The sequence below is a fragment of the Quercus lobata genome, chromosome 1 (assembly GCF_001633185.2).
Source record: "Quercus lobata isolate SW786 chromosome 1, ValleyOak3.0 Primary Assembly, whole genome shotgun sequence".
Lineage (NCBI taxonomy): Eukaryota > Viridiplantae > Streptophyta > Magnoliopsida > Fagales > Fagaceae > Quercus > Quercus lobata.
In genome coordinates, this window is record NC_044904.1 from 7,997,886 (window position 1) to 8,023,568 (window position 25,683).

The window sequence follows — 25,683 nt, forward strand, 5'->3', positions numbered from 1 at the left end:
AACCATTAACTTTCGAGTTTCAACTTAGCTGCAACTTTCACAAAGAAGTACTATGAGAATTCCCAACCTTCAACAGCTGCTTTAACTTGGAAATTGAAATGGCTCCCTATTACTAATAGAAAGAAGAAATTATAAATTCATAATCTTGGATTGTTACAGGCCTTGGGTGACTCTATGCTAGGTGCCGCTGTACAGTCCCCGCTCCCACAGAGTAAAGCTACACGTTAAACGCATTTGCTTTACACAGATTCAACAAAACATCATTCCAAATATTCAGGAGCAGCTTCACAAATCTTGCTGTATCTAAGACTCATTTACATGCAAAAAATCGTATCACAGCAGTAGTGCTATACATGATAATACAACAGAGCTCGATTTTAACTCCCACAATCAATTCGTGAACTCAATCCAAGCCGAGGAGAATGGCACAAACCCTTGCGCACTTGGAAAAGCTCTCACTTAGTCCACATGATAAGGGTTCCACGGTGGAGCTTATCATGTAAAAGGATAAAAATTTGAAAAGAGTAAACTACCAAGAAGGATATACGCTGCAGAGTACGCCCAAATTAGATATGCCCATCTATTAGAACCAGGATGTACCATTAAATGTGAGGCAAACCAATAAAGGGGAGGGCTGGCTGACAGGAAACGTGTAGCCACCTGTCAAGAATCAGTCATCAAATAACAACATAAGAAAGGAATCCATCATCAGATAAAGCGATACATGAAGGTGTTGGGACATTTAAACCATCTTTAAATAACACAAATTCTTCGAATTAGCAGGAATGTAATTGGAAAAGAAAAGAAACTAGAGAACAGCAAAAAGCAAAACAGAGTACTACTTAACAGCTCTAATTATAAACCAGAGTGAAACACCCTGCTTTTATATCCAAAAGCAGAACATTTTAAGCAAAGTTCATATTTTGATAAGTAAATTTTAAGAAGGGGAGATTCAAACTTAAGCAAAGTTAATGTTGATTAAAAAGAAACAGACGCCGGCAAATTTTCTAAAAGCTGTATACAACTTGGATCAGGGTACATGGAAGAATATAATGTGAGCCACATAACAGATCTTGTGAAGCTTTAAAAAATAAAAAATAAAAAAATAACTTTTAGGAGTTTTAGGAGCTTTTCAAGCCTGGAAGTCATTTGAAAATTGTGTTCAATTTCATCAAAGCCAGGGCCTTACTGATAACGGGGCAAGTGAATGATGTGAATAATGACCTATCCATGGAACTGTACACCCCTTCCCCGCCCCCCAACTCATAAAACTTGTATAGTGAGTTTAACTTTTAGGAGCTTTAATCCCTTCAAGCCTTTGCAATCCTTTGATACGGTTTTTATTTATTTTATATATATTTATTACCTACCAAAAAAATTTAGCTTTGATTCCATAAACTTGCTAATTCCCACTGGTGCGTAAAACTTGGTGGGAGTAAATATCAATTCCTATCCGTCTTATGAAAATTTTATCGTAAGCCACATGGCCCACACATGCCTTCAACTTCTTACCAATAGGGATACCCTTTCCATTCTTAAAATAATAATGATCCAATACAATAGGCAAAGTGACAAAATTTTCACAAAGCTGAAGTTGACGAACTGTATAATCTTCAACAGATTAAGGAATATTACATAAGTTATAAGATGAATGAGTCTACCTGCACGTGCATGACAAAAAATGCCGTAGCCGCCATAAATCCCAACTGCAGAATAAATGGGAGAACCGAGATAGACAAGTATCCCAGCTTTGCTAATGGATCATTTTCTATTGGGAGAGCAACGGGATCCACTCTATTCATATGCTTCCTCTGTCTAAGGTTGTGATTTTCTGTTATAAGCAATCATTAGTTGAAAGTGTTACTTGTTTTTGTACTGCAAACAGAGCATAACACCTCCCAAGAAAAAGAGTTAGCTCATGTGCATGATTACAAACACTCAGCAAGAACTATTTATTATATGATGTACTATATCTTCCCTGTCATTTCAAAGAAAGTAATACCTTGTATCTTAGAGTAAGACTTCTCTGGCAGGCGAGCTATATTTGATCTTGGAACTGACTCTAGAGAAAAAAGCAGAGCTGAAGAATTCTTTTCCTCTATAGAAGCTTGAAACCCCAGGGAGAAAAAAATTTCAGGCCTTGACTTTGCATAGTAGATAATTGAACAAACCGCCAAAGACAATATAGGGGATGCGAGTAAAAAGTTTGGCAACTGCTTTAATTGAAAATATCTTAAGAAACCTACTCCCCTGGCATCAAAAGAAACAATTAATATATACAAAATTTAGATACACGCATCTTTACTTTAATTCTTTCTTGTTTTTAAAAATTAATATCTTACAAGTTACAAAATATAACAGTCAAAATTTAATCATGTATATGGAGCTAGTTCACTGCTTACTTCATAGAGAGTTACATGACTTCAATAAAATGATCCGTTGGAAAGATAGAATAGGAAATCAATGCTATATGGGCTCAAAAATTGAGATTTTTATTCTATAAAAATTTTCTGGATCAAATGCAAATCTTGCATCATCCAATAGAAAATTATAACAAATACGATATCAATAAACTTAAAAAGAAATTTCAAAAATAACGGCAATGCACCAAGCAAAGCAAGCACTCATCCTTAAGATGGCTTTGAAGCAATTATCAATGAGGAAAAGGAAAATTTAAAATCTTTCACCTATATACATGGATTTGTAGCTAAGAACTTCAAGCATTAGTTAAAGATGAACATACCAATAATGACTTTGAATAAAATTGTACAGCAGAGGTACTCTTGCTTTGCACCAGGGCCTCATTTCATGTAAGTCACGTCCTAGGCATATATTATAGTATCCATATGCTTGAAAAGCAAAAAATGGAGTGAAAATACAGATACACCGCAAAGCTCCAGCTGTAAGAACCTGTATTGTCAACTGACATAGAAATAAGAATTATTAGCAATGCAAAACTGGATCTAACTTTGCCCACAAATTAATGATATCAAACCTTAATAAACATCTTACTTGAAAACATCAAAATGCAACAACCTGAATTAATTAGTTTTCAAAAGAACAACAGGTTGCATTTGTAATAATGCAAATGCTTTTGGTTGACAGAAACAGCTTTTTCCATGAAATTGAAGCAGGCATAAACACTAGAATTTCTGGTAACTGCATTAGAAATGACCAAGTAGGACTAAGGTTGAATAAATGAAATTTTATTGTATTGGAAAATATTCAATTTCATTGGATACATCATATATAATTTATTTGGACCAGCAATACTAAATGATAGCATAGCTAAAGCTTTTTTTTTGGACTCAGGCATATTTCAAATATTACACACTGGCAAGAAATCAAAGGTACTTGTTACATTTATAAATTCAGAGGTGTATGATTATCAAATGGGACAAAAAGAATAAAATTGAGATAAAATTTAGGAATATATGTACTACAACAACAACAACAACAACAACAACCAAGCCTTAGTCCCAAAATTTTGGAGTTGGCTATGGATGCTCAACAAACTAGTCGGGTCAGCATCTGCATTCTTCTCCGCCTGGCAATTTAAAATAGAGTGACTAAATTTTATGCTTGCCTTAATTTATTGATTTTTTTTCTTTGATTGGTAAGTAGCACATATGCTGACATAAACTTGGTAGGTATTGAACTGATGATCACACCCTCCACCCTGTACTTATGGTTGTGGAGGCACCATTTGGGCAAAAACTTAATAGAACTATCCAGATAGACAAACAAACAGAATGCAATTCAATTCTTCATACATTGATGGTGGATGAAAGTAAAGTGTTCACCATAAACATATATATATTGCAAAAGTATAATGATTAAACATCTAAACTTGTTTTGTAAAATGTGAGATGGATGGAAACAAAAGGCCTACTTATCCTTAGCCTCAACCAAGACAATCTAAAAAAATGAAACTTACAAAAGCGTGCTTTTTGAGGAATAGTGCATCATAAGCGCGATGCATAGTCTGGAAACAGAAATAACCAGCATTAAGCACTCCATTAGACCTTGCACAACCAGAGAGAGCAAACGAAACAACGGCAACAGTATTTCCACCAGTTACTAAGTAGTATAACCCTCCAAACGAAAACAGGGCATACAAACTCTCCGAATATCTGTCATAATAACAACAAACCCAACAAATGTCTCACTTATTTTCACACTCCATTTTTCAAACAATCAATTTAAACAACAAAGAAGCAAGAACAACAGCAACATTACATCGATGAATAAAATATTGAAGCCGGGTTGAAGCAAAACAAAATCGAAGCCCGTAGCGCCAACTCAGAGTCCTTCAAAATAATAACTGAAAGCCTGTTAGAGCAAACATGAATTTCAAATTTCACATTCATTATTATTAACTTATTTAACTCTAAGCATTGCATATCCTAAGTATGGATCATAACTCACTTGTAAAAGTAAAAAGCTGCGAACACAAACGCAACATTATTGATGAAATAGCCGGAGAATCCCAACACAGCTCTGTAACCAAATAACGGTACCAATGGCGCGAAAACTGAAAAAAAAAAAAAAAAATCAAAAATCAAAAATAATTTTAGTCGGAAAAGGAGAAATCCTTTAAACTCATCTATTATCTTTTTATTGTGCGTGAATTATAAAAATATAACGGTTGGATTACATGTTGTTATTATATTTTTCATATTTGCAAAATTTTAAGAAGATCAAATGTCAATAGCTACTTCAATTTCAAGTTCTGTAATATAAAATTATGCATAAATAATAAGTTTATTGATCGAATAATAAATAACATCCGATTGAATGATCAAATGCAATCCAACCGCTAGATTTTCGAAATTCAAAAACCTTCTATTTTAGTCTCTGTATTTTGGTACTATTTTCAATTTGGCAATGGCAGGGACCAAAATGCAAGCAAATTTAAATATACAAGGATCAAAATGAAAGTTGAGAAAAAACTTGAGGACGAAATTGAAAGTGGAAATTGAGAGAGGGAGCTACCTGTGTGGGAGAGGAAGGAGATGAAGAGAGGGAGGAGAGGGAGGAAAGCGTAGGACTGCTCGTACTCGTAGGCGGCGCATTGGGCGACGCGGACGAAGAACACGGAGTCCCATACGATGCCGTTTTCGATGGCGGAGGCGAGCTTCGGGAATAGCACTACATCAGAGTCAGAGTTCTGGCCCTTTGCGATTTCGAGGCAGTTAGGGTTTAGGGGAGCGGAGGTGTCGTAAGGTGTGAGGAGTGAGCGCCAGATGAGGATCAGAGTTAGGAGGAGGAGTCGAGAGAGGATCGCCGATTTGAGGACCAGTGATTTGTGCTGCTGATTTGTAGGGAATGCGGTGGCTGTGGCTGTGGCGGCGGCGGAGGTGGAGGTGGTGGTGGTCATGGTAGAGAGAGGTGGCGGAAATGCAGATTGGGGCGTTTTGGTTGGTTTAGGAGTACTCGTGGACTGTGTCACAGTGGTCGCGTCGCGTTCAGCAAATACGACGTCGTATTATTAGATCCAAACGAATTTTTTTTTTTTTTTTTGAATCGGATCCTAGAAAATCATTTTAGTTCAATAGATTCTTGATTCAAGCTCGAATCGTATAAACCCGACCCGTTTGTTGGGGGCTAGTGCAAGAATGTTGGGCCATATCCGTTTGAGGCTTGAGTTTGACTTTTATGTTTCAAATCTAGTTAATGGGTGTTGGACATTTGTTAATCTACTAATTTAATAGAGTTTTGATACTATTTTTATGAAAAATATAAAAATATATCAAAAAATTTAATTTTTTTTTTCCATCGAAAGTTTCTGTAAATATTTTTTAAACCAATGTTGTTAGAGTATCCGTTAATATATTATTTTATTTTTTTTCTAAATAGACACTAAAAGTAAGCTTGTAAATGAATCAAGCAGTTCATAAATAAATTGAGTTTGGTTTGATAAAAAACTCATTTATGTTTGTTTGTTTATAAACAAGCCAAGTTTAATATTTAGTTTTAGGCTTATTTAATAAATGAGTCGAGTCCAAGTAAAAAAAAAAAAATGTTGTTTATGAACAAGCCCCTAAACATTAGGGTTCGATACACAACAAGTTGAGCCTACACTCATTTATAAGTTTGGTAACAAGATTGATATGAGTTTTGACAAATAAACTCATATCTTTCTAAGAATTTAATTAATAAGGACTTGAGAGTTGAAACCACTCACCCAAACCAAATAGGCTAGGTGATAAGCTTGATATGTGTTTGATAATATATTTGTGTTGAATCTCAAGCTCAAAAGCATGATATTGAGCTCAAACTTTTATACTTTTTATTTTTTGGGTTTACACATTTTATTCACGACAGTTTTTATTTTATTTTTTTATTTTAAGAAGAAGTTGTATTAGTACTTGACTATTAATGTGAGAGAGAAATGTGGAGGTGGGGAAAAAATAGTTTAGTGATAAAAAAAAATGGTACGTTTGTGGAAAAAAAAAGCAATTATATTATTAATTTTTTTTTTTAAAAAAGAAGAAGTTGTATTAGAACTTGACAACTAACGTGATAGAAAAATGTGAAAGTAGAAGGAAAACCTTTTTTTTATATAGCTAAAAATTAGGAGTTTTAAAATTATTAATTTTACATATTTAACCCTATGATTTAAGCCTTAGAAACGGATGAATTTGTGGATATTTTGAGAATCTAAATTGAGAATCCAAAATAGGGAAAGCCCTTTAATTAATAGTAGTATAGATAATGAGCTCAAGCTTGAATATTATTTGTAAGTTTGATTCAAGCTCAAGCCAAGCTTGAGCATTCTAGTTTTGTTGTTAAGCCGAGTTTGAACATTCACCACTTGACAAAGTTCGGCTCGTTTACACCTCTTACTAAAAGATACTAGTTGATTTTTTTTTTTTATTTTTTTTTTATAGTAAATAGGATGTGATAAAGGCTTTTTATTGTCAAATTAGAAATTTGAGTTTGAGATAAAAGTTTTCAACGAAAACGAAATAAACGAGTTTGCAAAGGCATTTTCTTCATTTAGTAAGGACTACCATCCGACATTTACAGCCAGTTTATAAATATTGCTTTACTATTTTCATGGACAGAGCTCAATCTATAAAGTAGTATGAACCAAATGGTATCTGAAAAAACATGCAATTTGTTTCAACTTTCAAGTATCAAATCAACTATTTATTTCTCGTAGGACAACTCATCAAGAATAACATGACCTACGTACGTGTGCGGTGGTAAATCCATCGTTATGTAGTAATTAAAACAAATATTTATGAACAATCCTCTTTATATTGTTTCTGAGGAAAATGAAACTTAAATTTTGTTTATACAGGTCGATCGTTTACTTTTCACAACATTTACTATGCACTTGGTGCTTAAAGTGCTTTCTTTGCTCCTGCAGATATTGAGCTAAAAAACTAAAGAAGTCCATGTAGAAGATAATCACAAATTAAAGTAGTATGAACCAAATGGTATCTGAAAAGCATGCAATTTGTGTCAAGTAGCATTTTCTACAGCTTTTCTCCTACCTATCAAATCAAGTATTTATTTGCTCGTAGGACAACTCAAGAAAAAACATGCACTACAAAATGCGGGGGCCTTGGGTCGCATTTTTTAAGGCGCGGCTATAAAAAGCGCGGCCTAAGATAGACTGAAGTCACGTTTTATAAAAACGCGGCTTAAAAAAACCTTAAAGTCGCGTTTTAAACGCGGGGCCATAGAAGGGTTCTTAGGCTGCGTTTTTTTGAGCTAAAAACGCGGCCTAAGGACCTCCGTATTTAATTTTTTAGCAATTTTTTTTTTCCTTAACTGTGGCCGCATTTTAAAAATGCGGCTCTAGCATATCTGAAGTCGCGTTTTATAGACGCGGCTTCAAATTTGGTCTGAAGCCACGTCTTTAAAATGCGGCTTCAAACCAAATTTGAAGTTGCGTTTTAAACACGCGGCTTCAGACCAAATTGGGGCCGCATTTTTTAAACGGGGCCTTAGATTTTTCCTATAGCCGCATGTTAAAAATGCGGCTTTAGGCTTTGTTTATATACCATTCCTTTAGACATTTTCAACCCTAGCCTCTCAAGAGCCCGATCTCAATCCTCACTCTCCAAGACTCGATCTCAATCCTCACCCTCCATCTCCAATCTCACCGTCACCCTCCATCTCTCCGATCTCTAGGGATTGTTTAGTGATAAAGAACCCTTTCTCTAATTCAACAAACCCTCTATCTCTCTCAATTTCTCGCTCTCTCTGACTAGCTAGGGTTTCGGCTCTCACTGGCAACGAAGGACACCAAAGGTACTACAATTTCTAGGGTTTTTCCTTCTCTCCACGCCCACAATCAACAACCTTCCTTCATTTTTTTTCTCTAATCGTGGAAACCTCAATTTGAATTTTCTACAGCACCACAACAAATTTCTGCTTTCGAGCGGGATTGTCGTTCCGGCCAGAATTTCTTCGTCGATTACATTCAGGTTTTTGCTTCTCTACTTTGATTGTTTCATTTTTTTGGTTTTGGTTTTGGTTTGAAATTGGGGTTCGAGTTCCCGGGTTCTAGGCTCCTCTAGTGAATAACTTATAACTATTAAATAAATACATTTGTAACAAATTTATATATAATATAAAATTGAATAATTTAATTTATTTTGTTAGACCACAACCTTAGGCCGTGTTTTAAACGGGGCTATAGGACCTGGTCTTGGGCCGCGGTTAAAAAGTGCGGCCATAGGACCGTCAATCCTATAGTCACAGTTTTTAGGCCACATTAGAAACCGCGGCCTAAAAAAACACAACTATAAGCTATAGCCACGTTTTTTTGACATATAACCGCGTTTTAAAAACACAGCCATAGAACCTTTTTTTGGTAGTGATGGGGCAGATATTGAGCTAGAAAACTAAAGAAGTCCATGTAGAAGATAATCACAAATTAAAGTAGTATGAATCAAATGGTATCTGAAGAACATGCAATTTGTGTCAAGTAGCATTTTCTACGGCTTTTCTCCTACCTATCAAATCAAGTATTTATTTGCTCGTAGGACAACTCAAGAAAAAACATGAGGATAAATTATAATTTATCTATATGTTGTTTGACCGAAATTTAAATTGTTTACCTGTGATTTAAAAGTTGATATTTTGCCCACTTGAGATTTATTTTGTTAGGTTTCCATAATCCACCTCTGTACTTCCACTGTTAAAAACACAAAAAACATAACAAAAACATAAAAATCAATATCTAAAATCATATTTCATAAAATGATAAAATTTTGACTTAAAAACATTCTTTTTCTTCATAAGAACATTCTCAAGCCTTTCAATCCAAACGGATCTCCATGTATGGTGATAAATCCATCATGAAGTAGTAAAACTTATTATTGTAAAACAACTATTTATGAACAATCCTATTTACATTGATTCTGTGGAAAATGAAGCATAAATTTTGTTTATACAGTTCATTTCATTTTCACAACATTTACTATGCGCTTGGTGCGTAAAGTGCTGTGCTCTCTTTGCTGCAGATACGGATATTATAAATATGAAGAACTTTATATGTGATACAAAGGAAGTCCATGCAGAAGATAATCACAAATTAATGAAGGAAGATGGGTTGGACAGCAACATTAAATACATGCATGCACAAGTGCACATTAGCCAAGTTACAACTTCCATGCCCAAAAAAAAAAAAAAAAAAAAACTTCCATGCAACAATGTATATTTTCCTCAGTTCCAAATTCGAAGGGCCATGCTCATAACTATATCACGTACGTGTACTTCCCATTCAATAAATGATTCACTCGTACACCTTCTTTTTCGGTAATCTAAAAATTTAAGAGAGAGATATCAAATAAATAATACTTCACCTATTAAATGTACTCTTTTCTTCTTCAATAAATTAATGATAAACCTTTTTATTTATTATTTATTTTTTGATAATGTATACCTTCCCTTTTTTTTTAATCTAAAATTTAAGAGATGTGCGAACATGCGTATACTTTTAATTAGTCACTTAATCTACTTAATATTTATAAAATTTATTTAAATATTTAATGAATCACACAATTTAATACAAGCATAGAATCTTACTACTAAAACATAATGAAATGAAAGAAATTTCTCTAATTGAAGGGATATTTTGCTAAATATTATAATTTTTGAAAATATTTAGGAAAAAAACATCGGGTCAAACTTATTTAATTATGTAGCATTTTTTTTGAAACTTGATTAAGTGAAACTCGAGTTTACCAAATTCGAGTTTCAAGCATTATGACAATTTGATCAAATATAATGCTTAGAACTCGAGTTCTAAAAAAGTGTTACATAACTAAATAAGTTTGGTTAGGTATTATTTAGCAAAATTTTCCCTTAAATTATTGCTATTTAGCAAATTTTTCCTTAATTGAATATGAAATAAATAAGCCTTTTCCTTATCCATCATTCATTGGCATTGCATCAGCGCCGCTTTATTTGCTTCTATAAGATAAAATTGGAAACAATTAATTTTGATGCTGATGATACGATAAAATAGTACATAGTTTTGCGTCACCTGGCCACGGCTATAAGTTTCCTTATTAGTAGATTGTAGGACTACCATTGATGATTCTCCATACCTTCTGCCAACAAGATTGAAACACAAATTTATAGATTGAGAACAAAGAAATTTATAATAGCTGTAAAGAGAAATTGAGTTAAAAAAACAAAACAAAACAAAAAGATGTGATTAAGAAAACGAAAGAGTTTTTTTTCTTTCTTCTTTTATTTTATGAAAAAAAAAGAAAAGATTTTTACTTTATGTTGGACAAAACGATATATAATTTTATGAGGAGATGTAGATTTTGTTTGGTTTGTGATCACATAAGAGATTGGATGACTAATGTTGATAGTTTACCATGTGAGAAATTAACTTACAAAAGTTAAAGCCTCAAACTATTATGAAAAATTCATTGTCAACAATGATTTAGCACACTCACAACTTTTTTTTCCTCAATTAACTTAAGATTTCAATTGGATTAAGTTTTTTTTTTTTTTTTTTTAGTTTACAATTTTCAAATTTTATGGCATTTCTTATGGGTGGGAGAGAGAGAGGGTGCAACCCACTAATACTTTTTCTTTTTTTTTCGATAAAATCATTTTTTTTGTTTTTTTGAAATGGGTAGATAGTAGGGAGAAGAGAAAAGGTGATGCTCAAACCATAAACATAAGACACTATAGAGAATGTCATTATCATTGTGCCCTCGAACCTATGGTAAAACCAATTGTTGACACATAATTTTGTGGCTTTCTTATTTTATTTTTATTTATAGATAGATAATGAAAGAGGGGAAGATAGGATTCTATGGGCGACCTAAACAATAATGGTCTAAATGGACTATACCTATAGTGCCCTACATGAGGCCCCAGGGTAATGCAGTCCTTTAATGCCAAGAACAATCTACACAATGAAATTAGTTACCTATAATTGTCCAAGTTTTAAGAAGCACACTTTAAAAACAATTATTATGTACCTAGGCAAGTGGCTGTGAGTCGGTGACAATTCACAATTCCTTCATGGGTGGGGGATGGTTATTCTGTTTTTGGCTTCTCTAGTTAATTATTGCAATACTATCTCATTGATTGTTGACAGTTTTTAATATAGTTTGAGACTTTGAGTTGACTCATAACAAACAACTAACTAAAGTTATGGATTACTCATAATTTTTTTTTTTTTTTTTTAAGTTGAGATATATAATTATTAACATGATGTAACTAATAACTAAAACCCTCCAACGACAAAAATAAAATTATTACTATAAGTCTATAGCTCAAGTACACAACCAATATATGTTTGTGATCTCCCTATTTTTTTTTTTTTTTTTTTTTTTTTTTGTTTGAGAATCAGATAGAGGCTAGTTCATTTGGTATTGAATGTTAGTTATATTTCAACTTAATACCATAGGCACTTGCTAGTTGCTACTTGGCCCTTCGACTCAATTAGTTGATTTAGTAAACTATTGTAAGAAAATAAAGCATTTTCCTATTAGTATAATCATGGTGATGATTACTCAGAAATATTTACTAACAAATTGCAAAATGTTCGCGGGATAGCGTTGATGTAAATGGAGGTACATTTTATTAGCAATGAACATATTTTAAATTTGGGTAAATTGCAAATTACCCTTATATTTTGGAGATATTTAGATTTTATATTCTAAAATTTCAGAATTTAGATTTTACCCTCTAAATTTTGGTGTGCTTGGATTTTACATCATGATATTTGAGAATTTGGATTTTACCCTCTAGAACTTGGAAGTGATTGAATTTTATACTCCAAAATTTTGAAACTTTAGGATGTAAAATTCAAACAGCCCTAAACTTTAGGGAGTAAAATCCAAATACCCCTAAAATTTAGGGGGTAAAATTCAAATTCTAAAATGTTAGGATATAAAATTCAAATACTCTCAAATTTTAGGGTCTAAAATCCAAATTGTGAAATTTCAGGGTGTAAAATCCAAACATCTCTAAACTCTAGAGGTGTAATTTGCAATTTGCCCTTTAAATTTTAACAAAAATGTGAGTCAACAAAGCATTATCACATGTGAATAGGGGTTTAAAAAAAAAAATTTATTATAGAGTTTGAACTTATGATGTTTGATTATGTAATTTTTACTATTTATCATCAAACCAAAAGATCAATCGGTTTTTAGTATATAGGTAATGATTGAATCTCAGATCTTTTATTCAATCATTAGAAACTTTATCAATTAAGCTAACTAGAACCCAAAAATATCCTGACTTTAGAAAGATTCCAACTATTCTAAAGCTTTTTTATAAGATTTCTTCTTTAATCTATATGTGAAATGAAGAATGTTTTGTTATGTACCTTTTTATGCACATGAAATTCTAGTGGAAGACAGGTTATTTTGGGTCCTACATCACCATATAATTTATTTATATATGCAATCACGGATTGATCCAAAATAATCACGGATTCACTCACGGGTTGCCAAAACATAGTAGCTATTTCTTTTTTGGTAAAATAAAATAGAGAAACCAAATAATGTCTAAATTGTTTTCTTACTGAAATTGAGAATGATGCTCATGCTCCAAAACCTTACGTACAAGACAACACCCTTTTTGTTTATTCAAGACAACTCAAGTACTAAACCACTAGCTGCCCAACTAAAATATCCGAACAGTAAATGTACTTTGGATCTAGGACCCAAAATCCTTCAATATTTAGCTGTTCAATCTGACATACTTCGTGTGTTTCATTAATTCAATCAGTAAAACTTTTTGTCTCAAAGAAATAGTGTTTGGATTTAATATAAATAACAATCACTATAGGATGAATATTATAAATTTCAAATCTTATAGTATTAAAAAGAATAATATAGTAGATTTCAATTCGTTTAATTGTTAAAGTTTTTTGTCATCGAATAAGAAATTTGTGATTCGAATCTCACTTATATAAAAAATTAATTAGTATCTTAATTGGATGATAAGAGCAATCATCATGGAATGAACATTATAGATTGAAATTCTATTATATCTTTCAAAAAATTAAAAAATGATATAGTTCAAGAAGAAAGTCATGTGTCTTTAGCTAATATCCATCGAAAAGAAAGCTCAGAAAGATTCTAATATGATAAGGTGAGGTGTGTGGGTATGTTTTTTTTTTTTGCTGGGGTGTGTGGGTATGTTTTAGTTTGTTATCCTCATTTGTCTGATTATAGAATGCTTAACAAATTTAAAAGGTAAACCCCCCCAAAAGTTTAACCCCACATTGATTATTATTGTTTGTGGTACTGGTGCTACACGAACACATCAGTTTCGCCTTAATTCTAGGTGGCAATTTTTTGTGCCACCAATAAAAGGCCTGGTCATTTGTGGAAGAATTAAAATGGTCACCATCGGATGTAAAGTGTCCAGTAGGACATAGAATAAATTAGCAATACCGACTGCTTTAATTTTTTCATGGCCTGCCTACATATAATAAAGTCACAAGTCACAAGTCACAAGTCACAAGCAAAGCATAAAAGGCACAGAGGGCATCTCTTTCTTTTACACCTACCATTCTACCATCATTTCACTCCTTCTCCAAACCAAATGGGCTCCAAAAATATAACTTTGGCTCTCTCATATACCTTGGTGTTGATGATGCTAGTTGGCTTTGCAAGCTCAAACTTGGACCAAGATAGAGCTGAATGTGCAGACCAACTTGTGGGGCTAGCCACATGTCTTCCTTATGTTGGTGGTGAGGCCAAAGCTCCAACCTTAGACTGTTGCACAGGAATCAAACAAGTTCTGCAGAAGAGCAAGAAATGCCTCTGCATACTCATCAAGGATCGAGATGATCCCAATCTTGGGATTAAGATCAATGCTACTCTTGCATTGAATCTCCCTACTTCTTGTCATGCACCAGCAAACATATCTGAATGTGTTTGTAAGTACACATAAATTCCATATACTGTATATGTTCACTATCCTTATAACCCATGAATTGATTGATTGCTTACAATATTTGGTGATGATGGATTCAGCTCTTTTGCATTTGGCACCTAACTCAACGGACGCTAAAATATTTGAGGGTTTCACAAACAGCACCAAAGGGAGTAGCACAACAGTTGCCAGTGGTAATAGATTTAATTCTTTTGTTTTGTTTTGTTTTTTTGTTTTTTTTTTTCTGTTTATATTTATGTTGTTTTACCCATAAACATGGGTGTTTATAGTTTTTCAAACACTTAGATTATTCCTGGATGTGTGTAATCTCCAGTTCCACATACACACTAGATAATCATAAAGAGAACTCCATTGGGGTGGCCCCAAAATGTTAGTTAATAGCTTTGAATCGCTGGTTTTATGAATCTCATGTGGCCTTGGAAATCACTAGACCAACCAGTTGCTCAATTGAAGAATCTACTTTATATTTAATCTACATATTTTTCCTTTTGATTATGGATAAAAATTAAGTACAATTTTTTAGGCATATTACCTTAAGTTTCATAATTAAATTTAACCATGCAATTTTATTGGTAGATAAAACATATGGTTAAATTCATTCTTATTTAGGAAAGACTTTTTATATTATATTAGAAATTATATTTTAGATTAGTAATTGTGTTTTGTTCTACACATTTTCCATATTTTTCAAGTGTGCTTTTGTATTTTCCACATGAAATTTTGTGATTTTCACATGTGATTATGTAATTAGTTAGAATTACTTAGTTTGTTAGTGATATTTTCTTGGTTGTTAGTGATATTGTTTTAGATTAGCTCTTGTACATATGAGAGTGCTTAGTGATGTAATTTATACATATGTAACACATCAATAATACAAAAAGTTTATTTATTATACTTCCTCTGTTTTTGACATACTGTATTGATCAATACAGCCACAAAAAGTATTTCCCTCTTTGAATAATCTTCATTTTTGTTTGTGATTTCAGTTCAAGGGAGTTCCAATAGCACTGGATCAAGTGCTGAAGAAAAGAGTGATGGTGGAAAGCGAAGGGTTCATGGGATTTTACTATGGTTTTTCACGTTATCACCCCTGCTCTTTTATGTTTGATACTATTTACATGCCCCTATATTTTGGTCATTATTAATTGTATCTTACTTTATATAATATGCTAGACTCTATTTTCTTTTCTCCAAATGCATTTGTGTGACCTTTCCTACTACAAGGACTAATTGGACCAGTGTTCAACTATTTTCAACTGTTTTCCATTTGATGGTGATGCTACTCTGGAATATGAAGACAAAATTCCTGCAACAAATGGTAGGCACAAGCAGAGAAGGCTTTACTATTTTTCCTTTTGGTTTCCACTAAAAAAACAAAGTTAAAAAAAGAAAAGAAAAAAGGCATATTAGTTTTGTAAGGTTCTAGCCTAGGTGATGATTGGACTATTTGGAATTTTGGATTTGTTGCAATGACAGGAACAATTAATAATTTGAGCTCACTAATTGTATTTTCTAAATTTCTTTTTGCACTCTATTTGCCTTTTTCCTCCACTAGAATTCATATGTTCTATTAAAAAGAAGAAATAATTCATATATTCACTGTACAATCAACTCCAATCAAGCTGAATTTGAAGTCCAGGTTTTCTAAATTTTACAATTGCCATGACCAAATTAAAGTCTTTTTTTTTTTTTTTTCAAATAAATACTTTATTGCTCAACTTGAAACAGGGAGATACAAAAGAATTGGGCCAAATTACATCTCTATCCCAAGCCTACAAAATAGAAGAAGACAGATTTGAGATGGAACTGCCCAGTCCAACTTACAAAAATTGCCTATTAGGCCAAAAGATGAATGAAAACATTGCCCTCCCTACAAATAAAAGAAAATTTACATTGGTAAAAAACTTTACAAAATACAAAATATCATCACATAAAGCTTTAATATTCCAATGGATATCAACATCTATGTTACAAAGTGGCTTATATTCTGCACAATTAGCCCATGAATATGATTTTGTACCATTATGGATTTTTTTCTTCTTCTAATTTGTTGGACACGGTGAAGAACAATAATTCTAAAGGCTCTATATTTTTCTAAAACAATTAAGATAATGAGTTATTATGGTAGAAAATAAGTGTTATTAATGATGAGTCTATATGAGAATCAATATTAATAACTTGTCAATTCAACAACTATCAAAAAAATGTTACATTTAACATGACCTCAAGGCCCTCAACAGGTCTCTCCTTGAGGCTTGTTCAAGTTTAAGTAGCTTTACAAGCCCTTTGTTTACCATTGGTTACACATTGAATAATTTGGCATCTAAAATCCCCAATCTTTGTGCTACACCTATATTCATAAATTGTGGGATCAAGTGGCTCTTGCAATAAGGTTTGAGTCATTTGACCAGCCCCATCAAAGAGAAGTCTAGGACAAAGTATTGAGATTTTGTTTGAAATCCTATGCTAATAATAAAGAATGTCTATGTGAATTGTGATAGCCAGTGCCTAATCTATTATGAAAATTTTCTTTTCTGATCTTTTAAAATAGTAAGTTTAGTCGAAGATAAGAGGAAGAGGAAGATCTAAATCAATGGTCCATAGTATACTTTATGAAACATGGTCTCTGTTGATTGTGCTACCTCTTGAAGTTATAGCCACTTATTTTCATTGCTTTCACGTTTGGATGCTTTTAGGTTTCGTGATCAATTAGGACTTGTTTTAAAAACTACTCGATTGATATAATGCTTTGTTTGTTTCAGCAAACGCTTTATGCCTAATCATTCTAGATAATGCTTGCATCTTCTATAGCTGGCACAGAGTTAGCGAAATTTTTTTTCTAAAAATTGAGTCATTTTTTAAAAAGAATTTTCCATAAAGTTATCTCATTTTTCTTATATCTGGTAGCAACTTTAAATGAGTTGAAAAATAATCTTTAACTTTCCTTATTTAACTTGTTGTGAAATAAAGTTGTTTTCCAAAAAAATTTCTAAAGATAAGTCATATTTTTTCTGTTAACCAAATGTAATTTTTCTTTAACTCTTTTTTTGATGATATCAAACACTAAAAAATACAAAAAACTATCTTTACACAATATTTTCCATCGAAACAATCAGAAACTATGGAAAACCTGATAGAACAAAGTTTGTAGGAGCCAATCCAACTTAATAAGAATCCTACTCCTACCTTTATAACATGGTTTGGGCCATTGAATTGGGGTTCATACATAGGAGGTGGGTCATATGGGTTTTGCAAACTATGGGCCATGATAGATCACAAAAGAATTGGGCCTTACAATACCATTTCAATAGATCTGTCTCTCCTGCGTCCACCTATGTCCATGACAGATGAAGGTTAGATTTAGTCTTTTAGACTCTCCACTATTATCTTTCCAGTTTTCTCAATTGACTTTTTATGCAATAAATTGAATGAATTTCAAAGCTTTCCCCCAATAAAATAAAAGGAATAAATAAAAAATTAAAGTTCATTATAATGAAAACCCTATTTAAAAGAAAAATAAATTCGGGATATAATCCCATAAAATTATCTAGAAAAAACTGTTATAACAACCTACTTACAAATTTGGTTTTTCATTTTCAATATATATTTTTATAATAATTCTTCATACCTTAGTTGAAAAATGTAAACATCATGTAAAACTTATTGCATCACGATAAAAATAGTTAAGTTAAGAAGTAACAAACTATCTTCTTCTTCTTCTAAAATAAAACAATCAAGAATGAACAATTTGTATTGTCTAGCAAATAACATCTTATATTCTTGCAAGACTTTTCAAGAGTTGACAAAATATAAAAATGATCTTTAGGTTCCGTTTGGTTCGGCATTTGAGAGATTAAAATAGCGTTTTTAAAACCCAAATTTTTGTTTTGCAACCACAACTCTTTATAACTTTTTTACACATGCTTATTTTAAAATCAAAGCACAGCTTTCCAACAGCTTATATAAAAGCACCCTATTTTAATATAGTATTTAAGTTTAACTTTGGTAGGAATTTTAATTTGTATATAATTGCAGGGATAAAGGCCTAGAATAATATGTTGGGTCTTGGGCTTTTGTTTGAGGACGCTGAATGGTCCAAGGAGGAGCAAATAGTTATTTAGGGTCCCAATTTAAAGCCTCATGAGTAAGGAATGAATGGAAGGTGGTCCGAGAAGGAATTACTCCTCGGATGTGGCGTATGCAGTTTAAATATGTATTCCAGCAATTAGAATGACCCTCCAAGAAACTACAATGATAGGAATATGTCTCATGAACATACAAGAAGGAAGGAAATCCAAAAATATCTAGGGAAAAGCTACTGTCATCGCATTAAATGCATTACAGCTACTTTTCTAGCGGCATTTATGTGGAGAAGACCTCTGAATAGGGTTACCTTGGCTACCACAACTCACAGAAAGCCAGAGAGGGTGTCTAATGGGACAGGTACTCAAGTGGAGGCTCAGATGATCAACAAGTGTAGAATCAAGATGTTCCAGAGGGAGCTATATAACGTGAGAGACCCTTCATGGGAAAAGGGATCAGAAAAATAGAGAGATAAGACTGTAGCAATCTAAATTGTCTTGGTATCCAATTGTGATCAATATATACAAGTGTAATCTCCACGGACTGGAAGTCCATTGACATCAGAATCTCTTATTTGTCTTTGATTCTCATTCAACTCAGTACTAGCCGTTATTCAACTCATTAAGGTCTAGTTCTTTGATCCACTCTCTACAAATTTATTGTGCTGGGTTCATTGGGCCAAGATCCCATGCATTTTGGGCTTGGGTTGTAAATCGTGTCCATACAATTGGCACCATCTGTGAGAAAAACTTGTGTGATAGTGAAAATAACGATCAACTATGGTAGGTTCAGGTCTACACCAAGCAGAATCCATAGCATCCCAACGCGAAGATCCGTTCACCCACCTTGAACATTGGAGAAATCAAGAGGGCAGCGTGCATACCACGCATAAAACCAAAAGTCATTCTCGAGTTGGGAGTCACGTCTTTCAAGAGCAACATAACAAAGCCATGCAAAGGGAGATTGACCATCTAAAGAGGAAGTTACTCCATGCACAACGAAGGTGGATTCCCTCCCTATCTGATTTCTCCTTCGACGATAAGAAGGACAGTAGCTATCGACATAGGTCTAGGACTCCTCCTAGTGAATCTTTCTCATATGAAGATAAGCACCACCGTGAACGTAGATGCAAGAGCCCAACTCACAGAGGGCTGGGAAACGATGCTATGAGCAAAGCTTTGAACCAGATTTCCAAGTCGCCTTTCACGTATAGGATTGAAGGAGCAACTCTTCCTCGGCATTTCCATTAACTAACATTCACCATCTACAATGGGCAGACGGACCCGGTGGAACATGTGAGCCATTTCAGTCAGAGAATGGCTGTCTATTCTAAGGACGAGGCCTTGATGTGCAAGGTGTTCCCATCCAGTCTGGGACTAGTGGCGATGAGATGGTTCAACGGCTTGAGGGAAGATTGTATAGATTCCTTTAAGGAGCTCACTCGGGCTTTTGGCTCTCGTTTTATTACATGTACCAGGGTCCCTCGGCCTTTGGACTCCTTATTGTCTTTGTCCATACGAGAAAGGGAAACCCTAAAAACATACTCGGACAGGTATTGAGAGATGTACAATGAGATAGACGGTAACTTTGATGATGTCACCATTAGTACCTTTAAGAGTGGCCTCCCAATCGAGCATGGCTTAAGGAAGTCCCTAACAAGAAAACCTGTCACCAGCCTACGCCAACTCAAGGACCGAATTGACAAGTATAAAAGGGTTGAGGAAGACCAGCAACTAGGTAAAGGAAAGGCTAAGGATATCCCTCAGGAGATGAGGGATTCCAGGTCGGATAGATATAGTAATAACTGACCTCGGAAAGATTTCGCTGGACAGTTAGGGTCTGCCAACACCCAGACAGTTAATGCAGTATTCCGAGAACTGGTGCATCTGGTTCTAGAGAAGATTAAAAATGAGTCGTTTTTCAAATGGCCGAACAAGATGGCTGGAAACCCCATGAGGCGCAACTAGAGCCTTTATTACTAATACCATCAGGACCAAGGGCACACTACAGAAGACTGCAGGAATTTGTGGGACCATCTGGACCAGCTGGTCTGAGAAGGGAAGTTGAAGCATCTGTTGCACCATTCTAGTGGCCGGGCGGAGCAGATCGGTTCGGATCCCTGTAGAGATGCTTCTTCAAGACCTCCTTTAGGAACAATGAATGTCATCTTTGCTGCTCCTGGTAGGATCGGTTCCCGTCCTTCCAGAGTGATATCTATGGCCCGGCTATCCACCGAGGACAACAATTCGGAGTCAAAAAGAACCAGGAAAGAAGCCCCACAGGTGTTACGCTTCTTAGACGAAGATAAAATTGGAACCATTCAATCCTATGACGATGCTCTGGTGGTCATACTCAGGATAGGGGGATACGACGTGAAGAGAGTAAGTGTTGTCGAGATAATGTACCCTGACCTGTACAAGGGGCTGAATTTAAAACTCGAGGCCCTAATGACGTACGATTCCCCTCCAATAAGTTTCGAAGGAAAAATTGTTACTCCAAGAGGCCAGATTAGACTACCCATACAGACCGGTTCGGACGTGGTGGAAGTGAATTTTATTGTGGTGGACGCTTATTCACCCTATACAGCTATTGTGGCTAGACCTTGGCTTCATGCCTTAGGAGCTGTCTCTTTTATCCTGCACTAGAAGGTGAAATATTCGTCGGAGGGCTAGGTTAAAGAGATAGTGGGGAGTTAGTCCATGGCTAGGCAATGCATGGTTGCTGCAATCTTACATCAACCCAATGCTGAGTCCTCAGTATCTGCTGAAAGGGGCTTATAACAATCAAAAACTCCGGTATTGCCCGACAATGGATCAACCGAGGAAGCAAAGTACGAAGATCTAGAAAAGGTTGCTGTTGGCGATGATCCGGAGAAGTTCTTTCAGGTCGGCTCCCAGCTGCCTCCCCAAAAGAGAGAAGAGCTAATTGAATTCCTGAGAAAAAATGTGGATGTATTCGCATGGAGTGCTTATGAAGCTCAGGGGGTGGACCCAAATTTCATTTGCCACCATTTGAATGTGAATCCATTTGTTACCCCCAAAAAAAAACCTCTTCGGTGTTTATCTAGAGATCATTCTGATGCTGTTAAAGATGAGGTGACGAAGTTTAAACAGGCGGGGGCTATCAAATAAATTTTCTATCCTGAGTGGTTGGCCAATACTGTGGTAATAAAGAAAAAAAACAGAAAATGGCGAGTATGTGTGGATTTCACGGATTTAAATAAGGCTTGCCTAAAAGATCCCTTCCCTATACCTCGGATAGACCAACTGGTAGATGCTACCATAGGCCATCCTCGAATGAGCTTTTTAGATGTCTTTCAAAGATACCATCAAATACCACTAGCTCCAGATGATCAAGAGAAGACAATTTTTGTTACTCCCACTAGGAACTACCATTACAAGGTGATGCCATTTGGCTTGAAAAATGCGGGATCTACCTATCAAAGGATGATGACTAAGATGTTTGAACTTCAGTTAGGCAAGAATATTGAAGTCTATATAGATGACATGGTGGTGAAGAGTAAGGTGGTGTCCGAACATGTGGGAGACCTTGGAAATATTTTTGAAATACTGAGAAAACACTAGTTGCGCCTTAACACCTCCAAGTGTTCTTTTGGTATGGGATTGAGGTTAATCCCAACCAGGTTAAGGCGATAAATAGTTTGCAACCACGTCGGAATCCCAAAGAAGTTCAGAAGCTAATCGGAATGACTGCTGCTCTAAACCAGTTTATGTCTTGGTCCACAGATAGATGCAGACCTTTCTTCCTATTGATGAATAAATGGAAGGGATTTAAGTGGACCGAGGAGTGTGCTTTGGCATTTCAGCAATTTAAAGAATACCTATCTCGGCCACCTATCATGTCCAGTCCTGAGGTAGATGAGCTCCTGTTTACTTATATTGTGGTGGCCCCTCATGCTGTAAGTTTGGTGTTAATATGAGTTGACAGTGGCGTACAACGGCCAGTCTACTATGTAAGCAAATCACTACATGAGGTCGAGATTCGCTATCTACCGTTGGAGAAGACCATCTTGGCAGTGATGCATGGTACACGAAAGCTTCCCTATTACATCCAAGCGCATACAGTCGTCGTCCTAACTCAACTTCCACTCAAGGCCATACTTCGAAGTGCTGATTACATGGGGAGGATTGCAAAGTGGGGTACAGTTCTAGGGCTTTTGACATCAAGTACATGCCTCGTACCTCTATTAAAGGCCAGGTCCTTGCAGACCTCGTGGCCAAGTTCACTGAACCCTTATTAGAAGAAGCAACAGCGACATAGAACATGGATGGAAAATCGGTTGGCACAATCTCCCTACAAGAACCTTCATTTTGGAAGGTATACGTTGATGGTACGGCTAATCAAAGGGGTTCTGGAGTGGGGCTGGTTCTGATCTCCCCTGAGAAGCTCATCATTGAGAATCATTAAGATTGGGTTTCTTGGCCATGAATAATGAAGCTGAATATGAAACTTTGCTGGAAGGAATGTCCATGGTCCAAAGAATGGGAGGAAAGACAGTAAAGATGTTCTCAGACTCAAGACTAGTCGTCGGCCAAGTAAAAGGCGAATTAGAAGCAAGAGATGAGAAAATGCAAGGGTATTTAAGTCAAGTTAGGCATCTGCAATCAGGATTTGAATCCTTTAGCCTATTGCACGTCCCTAGAAGTGGAAACACACACGCCGATTCCTTAGCCACGCTTGCAACCTCCTCGACACAAAACTTACCTCGGGTTATCATTGTAGAGGACTTGTGCAAACCCACAAAGGTAAAGGAAAAGATGGTCCATGTTCACCAAGTCAGAGTAGGGCCTAGTTGAATGGACCCTATAGTACTATTCCTTAGAGAGAATATCTTTCCGAAAGACAAATCAGAAGTTGATAAGGTAAGGAGAAATACGCCTCGTTTCTAGCTGTCCGAAGACCAAAGATTATACAAGCGCTCTTTTTCTGGGCCATATCTACTCTGCATTTATCATGAGGCGTCAGAGCTACTCTTGGAGGAGTTACATGAAGGAATTTTGTGGAAGCCATATAGGAGGCAGATCTTTGTCTTACAAAGCCGTCACTCAGGGCTACTAGTGGCAAATATGCAGAAAGAAGCACAAGAATATGTAAAGAAGTGTGATCAATGCCAAAAATTTGCACCAAATATACATCAACCAGGAGGAGTCCTTAGCCCCCTATCTAGCCCTTGACCATTTACTCAATGGGGTTTAGATATAGTGGGCTCTTTCCCCAAAGCAGCAGGGAATAAGAGGTATCTGCTGGTCAGTACTGACTATTTTACCAAGTGGGTTGAAGCTGAACTCTTGGCGAACATCAGAGATATGGAAGCCAAGAAGTTTGTCTGGAAAAACATTGTCACCTAGTTCAGAGTCCCTTACACCCTCATCTCAGACAATGGCCTTTAGTTTGATAGCAAGTCTTTCAAGAGATACTGCTGTGAATTGGGAATTACGAATAGATATTCTATCCCAGCTTATCCCCAGGGGAATGGACAATCTGAGGCGGTTAACAAGGTTATAGTGAATGGATTTAAGAAGAGGTTAGACGATACTAAGGGAAAGTGTGTGGAAGAAGTGCCATATATCCTGTGGACATATCGAACCACACCTTACAAGTCAACCAGGGAGACTCCCTTTTCAATAACTAATAGGGCTGAGGCTGTTATTCTTTTAGAAACTGGCTTCCCAACACTAAGAACCACCTCATTCAATCCAAGCAGTAATAATGAGTCACTAGAAAAGAACTTGGACTTCATTGAAGAAAGAAGAGAAAGTGCAATGGTTCAGTTGGCGTACTACCAACACAAGCTTAAGCAAGGTTATGATGCCAATGTAAAGCTGAGGCAATTAATGCCTAGTGACTTGGTATTGAGAAAAGTTCTGGGCATTGCAAAGAACCCAGCGTGGGGAAAATTGGGGCCCAATTGGGAAAGACCATATCGCATCACCTCGGTGGCAGGTATAGGAGCATATTTTCTTGAAGACCTAGATGAGCATGTAATACTGCACCCTTGGAATGTAAACAACCTGAAAATGTATTATTATTAATGAAAGTTTTCCTTTGTCAATATGTTCAATTGTTGCGTGAAGGCATTGTACTTCCCATTGTTCAATCTATATAAGTGTTTAAATAGATCCTAAGTTATGTTCAGTCCCTCGGACCACATGCTTGGGTGAAATTAACACTCAATGGCATCTATATAAGTGTTTAAACAGATCCTAAGTTATGTCAAGTCGCTTAGACCACATGCTTAGGTGAAATTAACACTCAATGGCATCTATATAAGTGTTTAAATAGATCGTAAGTTATGTCAAGTCCCTCGGACCACATGCTTGGGTGAAATTAGCACTCAATGGCATCTATATAAGTGTTTAAACAGATTCTAAATTATGTCAGGTCTCTCGGACCACATGCTTAGGTGAAATTAACACTCAATGACATCTATATAAGTGTTTAAACAGATCCTATGTTATGTTAGGTCTCTCAGACCACATGCTTGGGTGAAGTTAACACTCAAAGGTACCTATACAAGTGTTTAAACAGAACCTAAGTTGTGTCAGGTCTCTCGGACCACACACTTTGGGGAAATCAACACTTTGTAACACCCCTTTATTTTTCACCAAAGGTCAAAACAAATCCAAGGTTATGTTTACATCCTCGAGTTGAAAACTTTAAGCAAACTAAAACTTTTATTTATTTACATAAGTGATGAGCAAGATGCAGGTTGTCTGCCTCTTTTATACAACTTTGTTACTGGTACTTGATCAAATTACTTAGATTACTGACAGTATAATATTATTGGCTTTTATTGAAGGAATAGTAACAACAGTTCAATGCTATGTATAAAAATGATAAGCTTCAAAGTGCATAAAGCAAAAGAACAAGAGATGAAGAGAAAAACATTCTCATTAAGCAAAAAAGAAAGTACATTATACACATTAACATAGTGTCATTCTAAAAAAAAAAAAAAAAAAACTACTACAAAAGGAATTAGAAAGAGAATCCTAAGTGCTAGACTTTGGCTGGAGGAGCAGGAGGATCTACATTCTCACTCAGCTGGGAAGTAGGAGCGTCCTTGGCCTTAGGATCAACTTCTCGGGTCTTGGTCTCTGCTTCCTTTGCCTTGGCTGCAACTTCCTTGTCCTTGGCGGCATCCTTGGCCTCTGCGGAGTGCTTCTTCCCCTTGCCCTT

General features: G+C 35.3%; 2 protein-coding genes across 2 annotated transcripts; one reads left to right on the forward strand and one right to left on the reverse strand.

The window, feature by feature from the left end:
• Positions 1 to 5,480, reverse strand: LOC115977067 (GPI mannosyltransferase 2). Its single transcript, XM_031098711.1, has 8 exons — positions 4,996 to 5,480; positions 4,429 to 4,534; positions 4,240 to 4,332; positions 3,938 to 4,133; positions 2,744 to 2,922; positions 2,003 to 2,250; positions 1,662 to 1,831; positions 1 to 660 (listed from the first exon to the last, which is right to left on the reverse strand). The coding sequence occupies exons 1-8, from the start codon at positions 5,378 to 5,380 to the stop codon at positions 496 to 498; spliced, it is 1,542 nt and encodes a 513-aa protein (XP_030954571.1). The 5' UTR covers positions 5,381 to 5,480; the 3' UTR covers positions 1 to 495.
• An 8,471-nt stretch (positions 5,481 to 13,951) lies between these two features.
• On the forward strand, positions 13,952 to 15,902 carry LOC115977074 (protein YLS3). Its single transcript, XM_031098723.1, has 3 exons — positions 13,952 to 14,386; positions 14,484 to 14,576; positions 15,390 to 15,902. The coding sequence occupies exons 1-3, from the start codon at positions 14,050 to 14,052 to the stop codon at positions 15,509 to 15,511; spliced, it is 552 nt and encodes a 183-aa protein (XP_030954583.1). The 5' UTR covers positions 13,952 to 14,049; the 3' UTR covers positions 15,512 to 15,902.
• Positions 15,903 to 25,683: the final 9,781 nt, after the last annotated feature.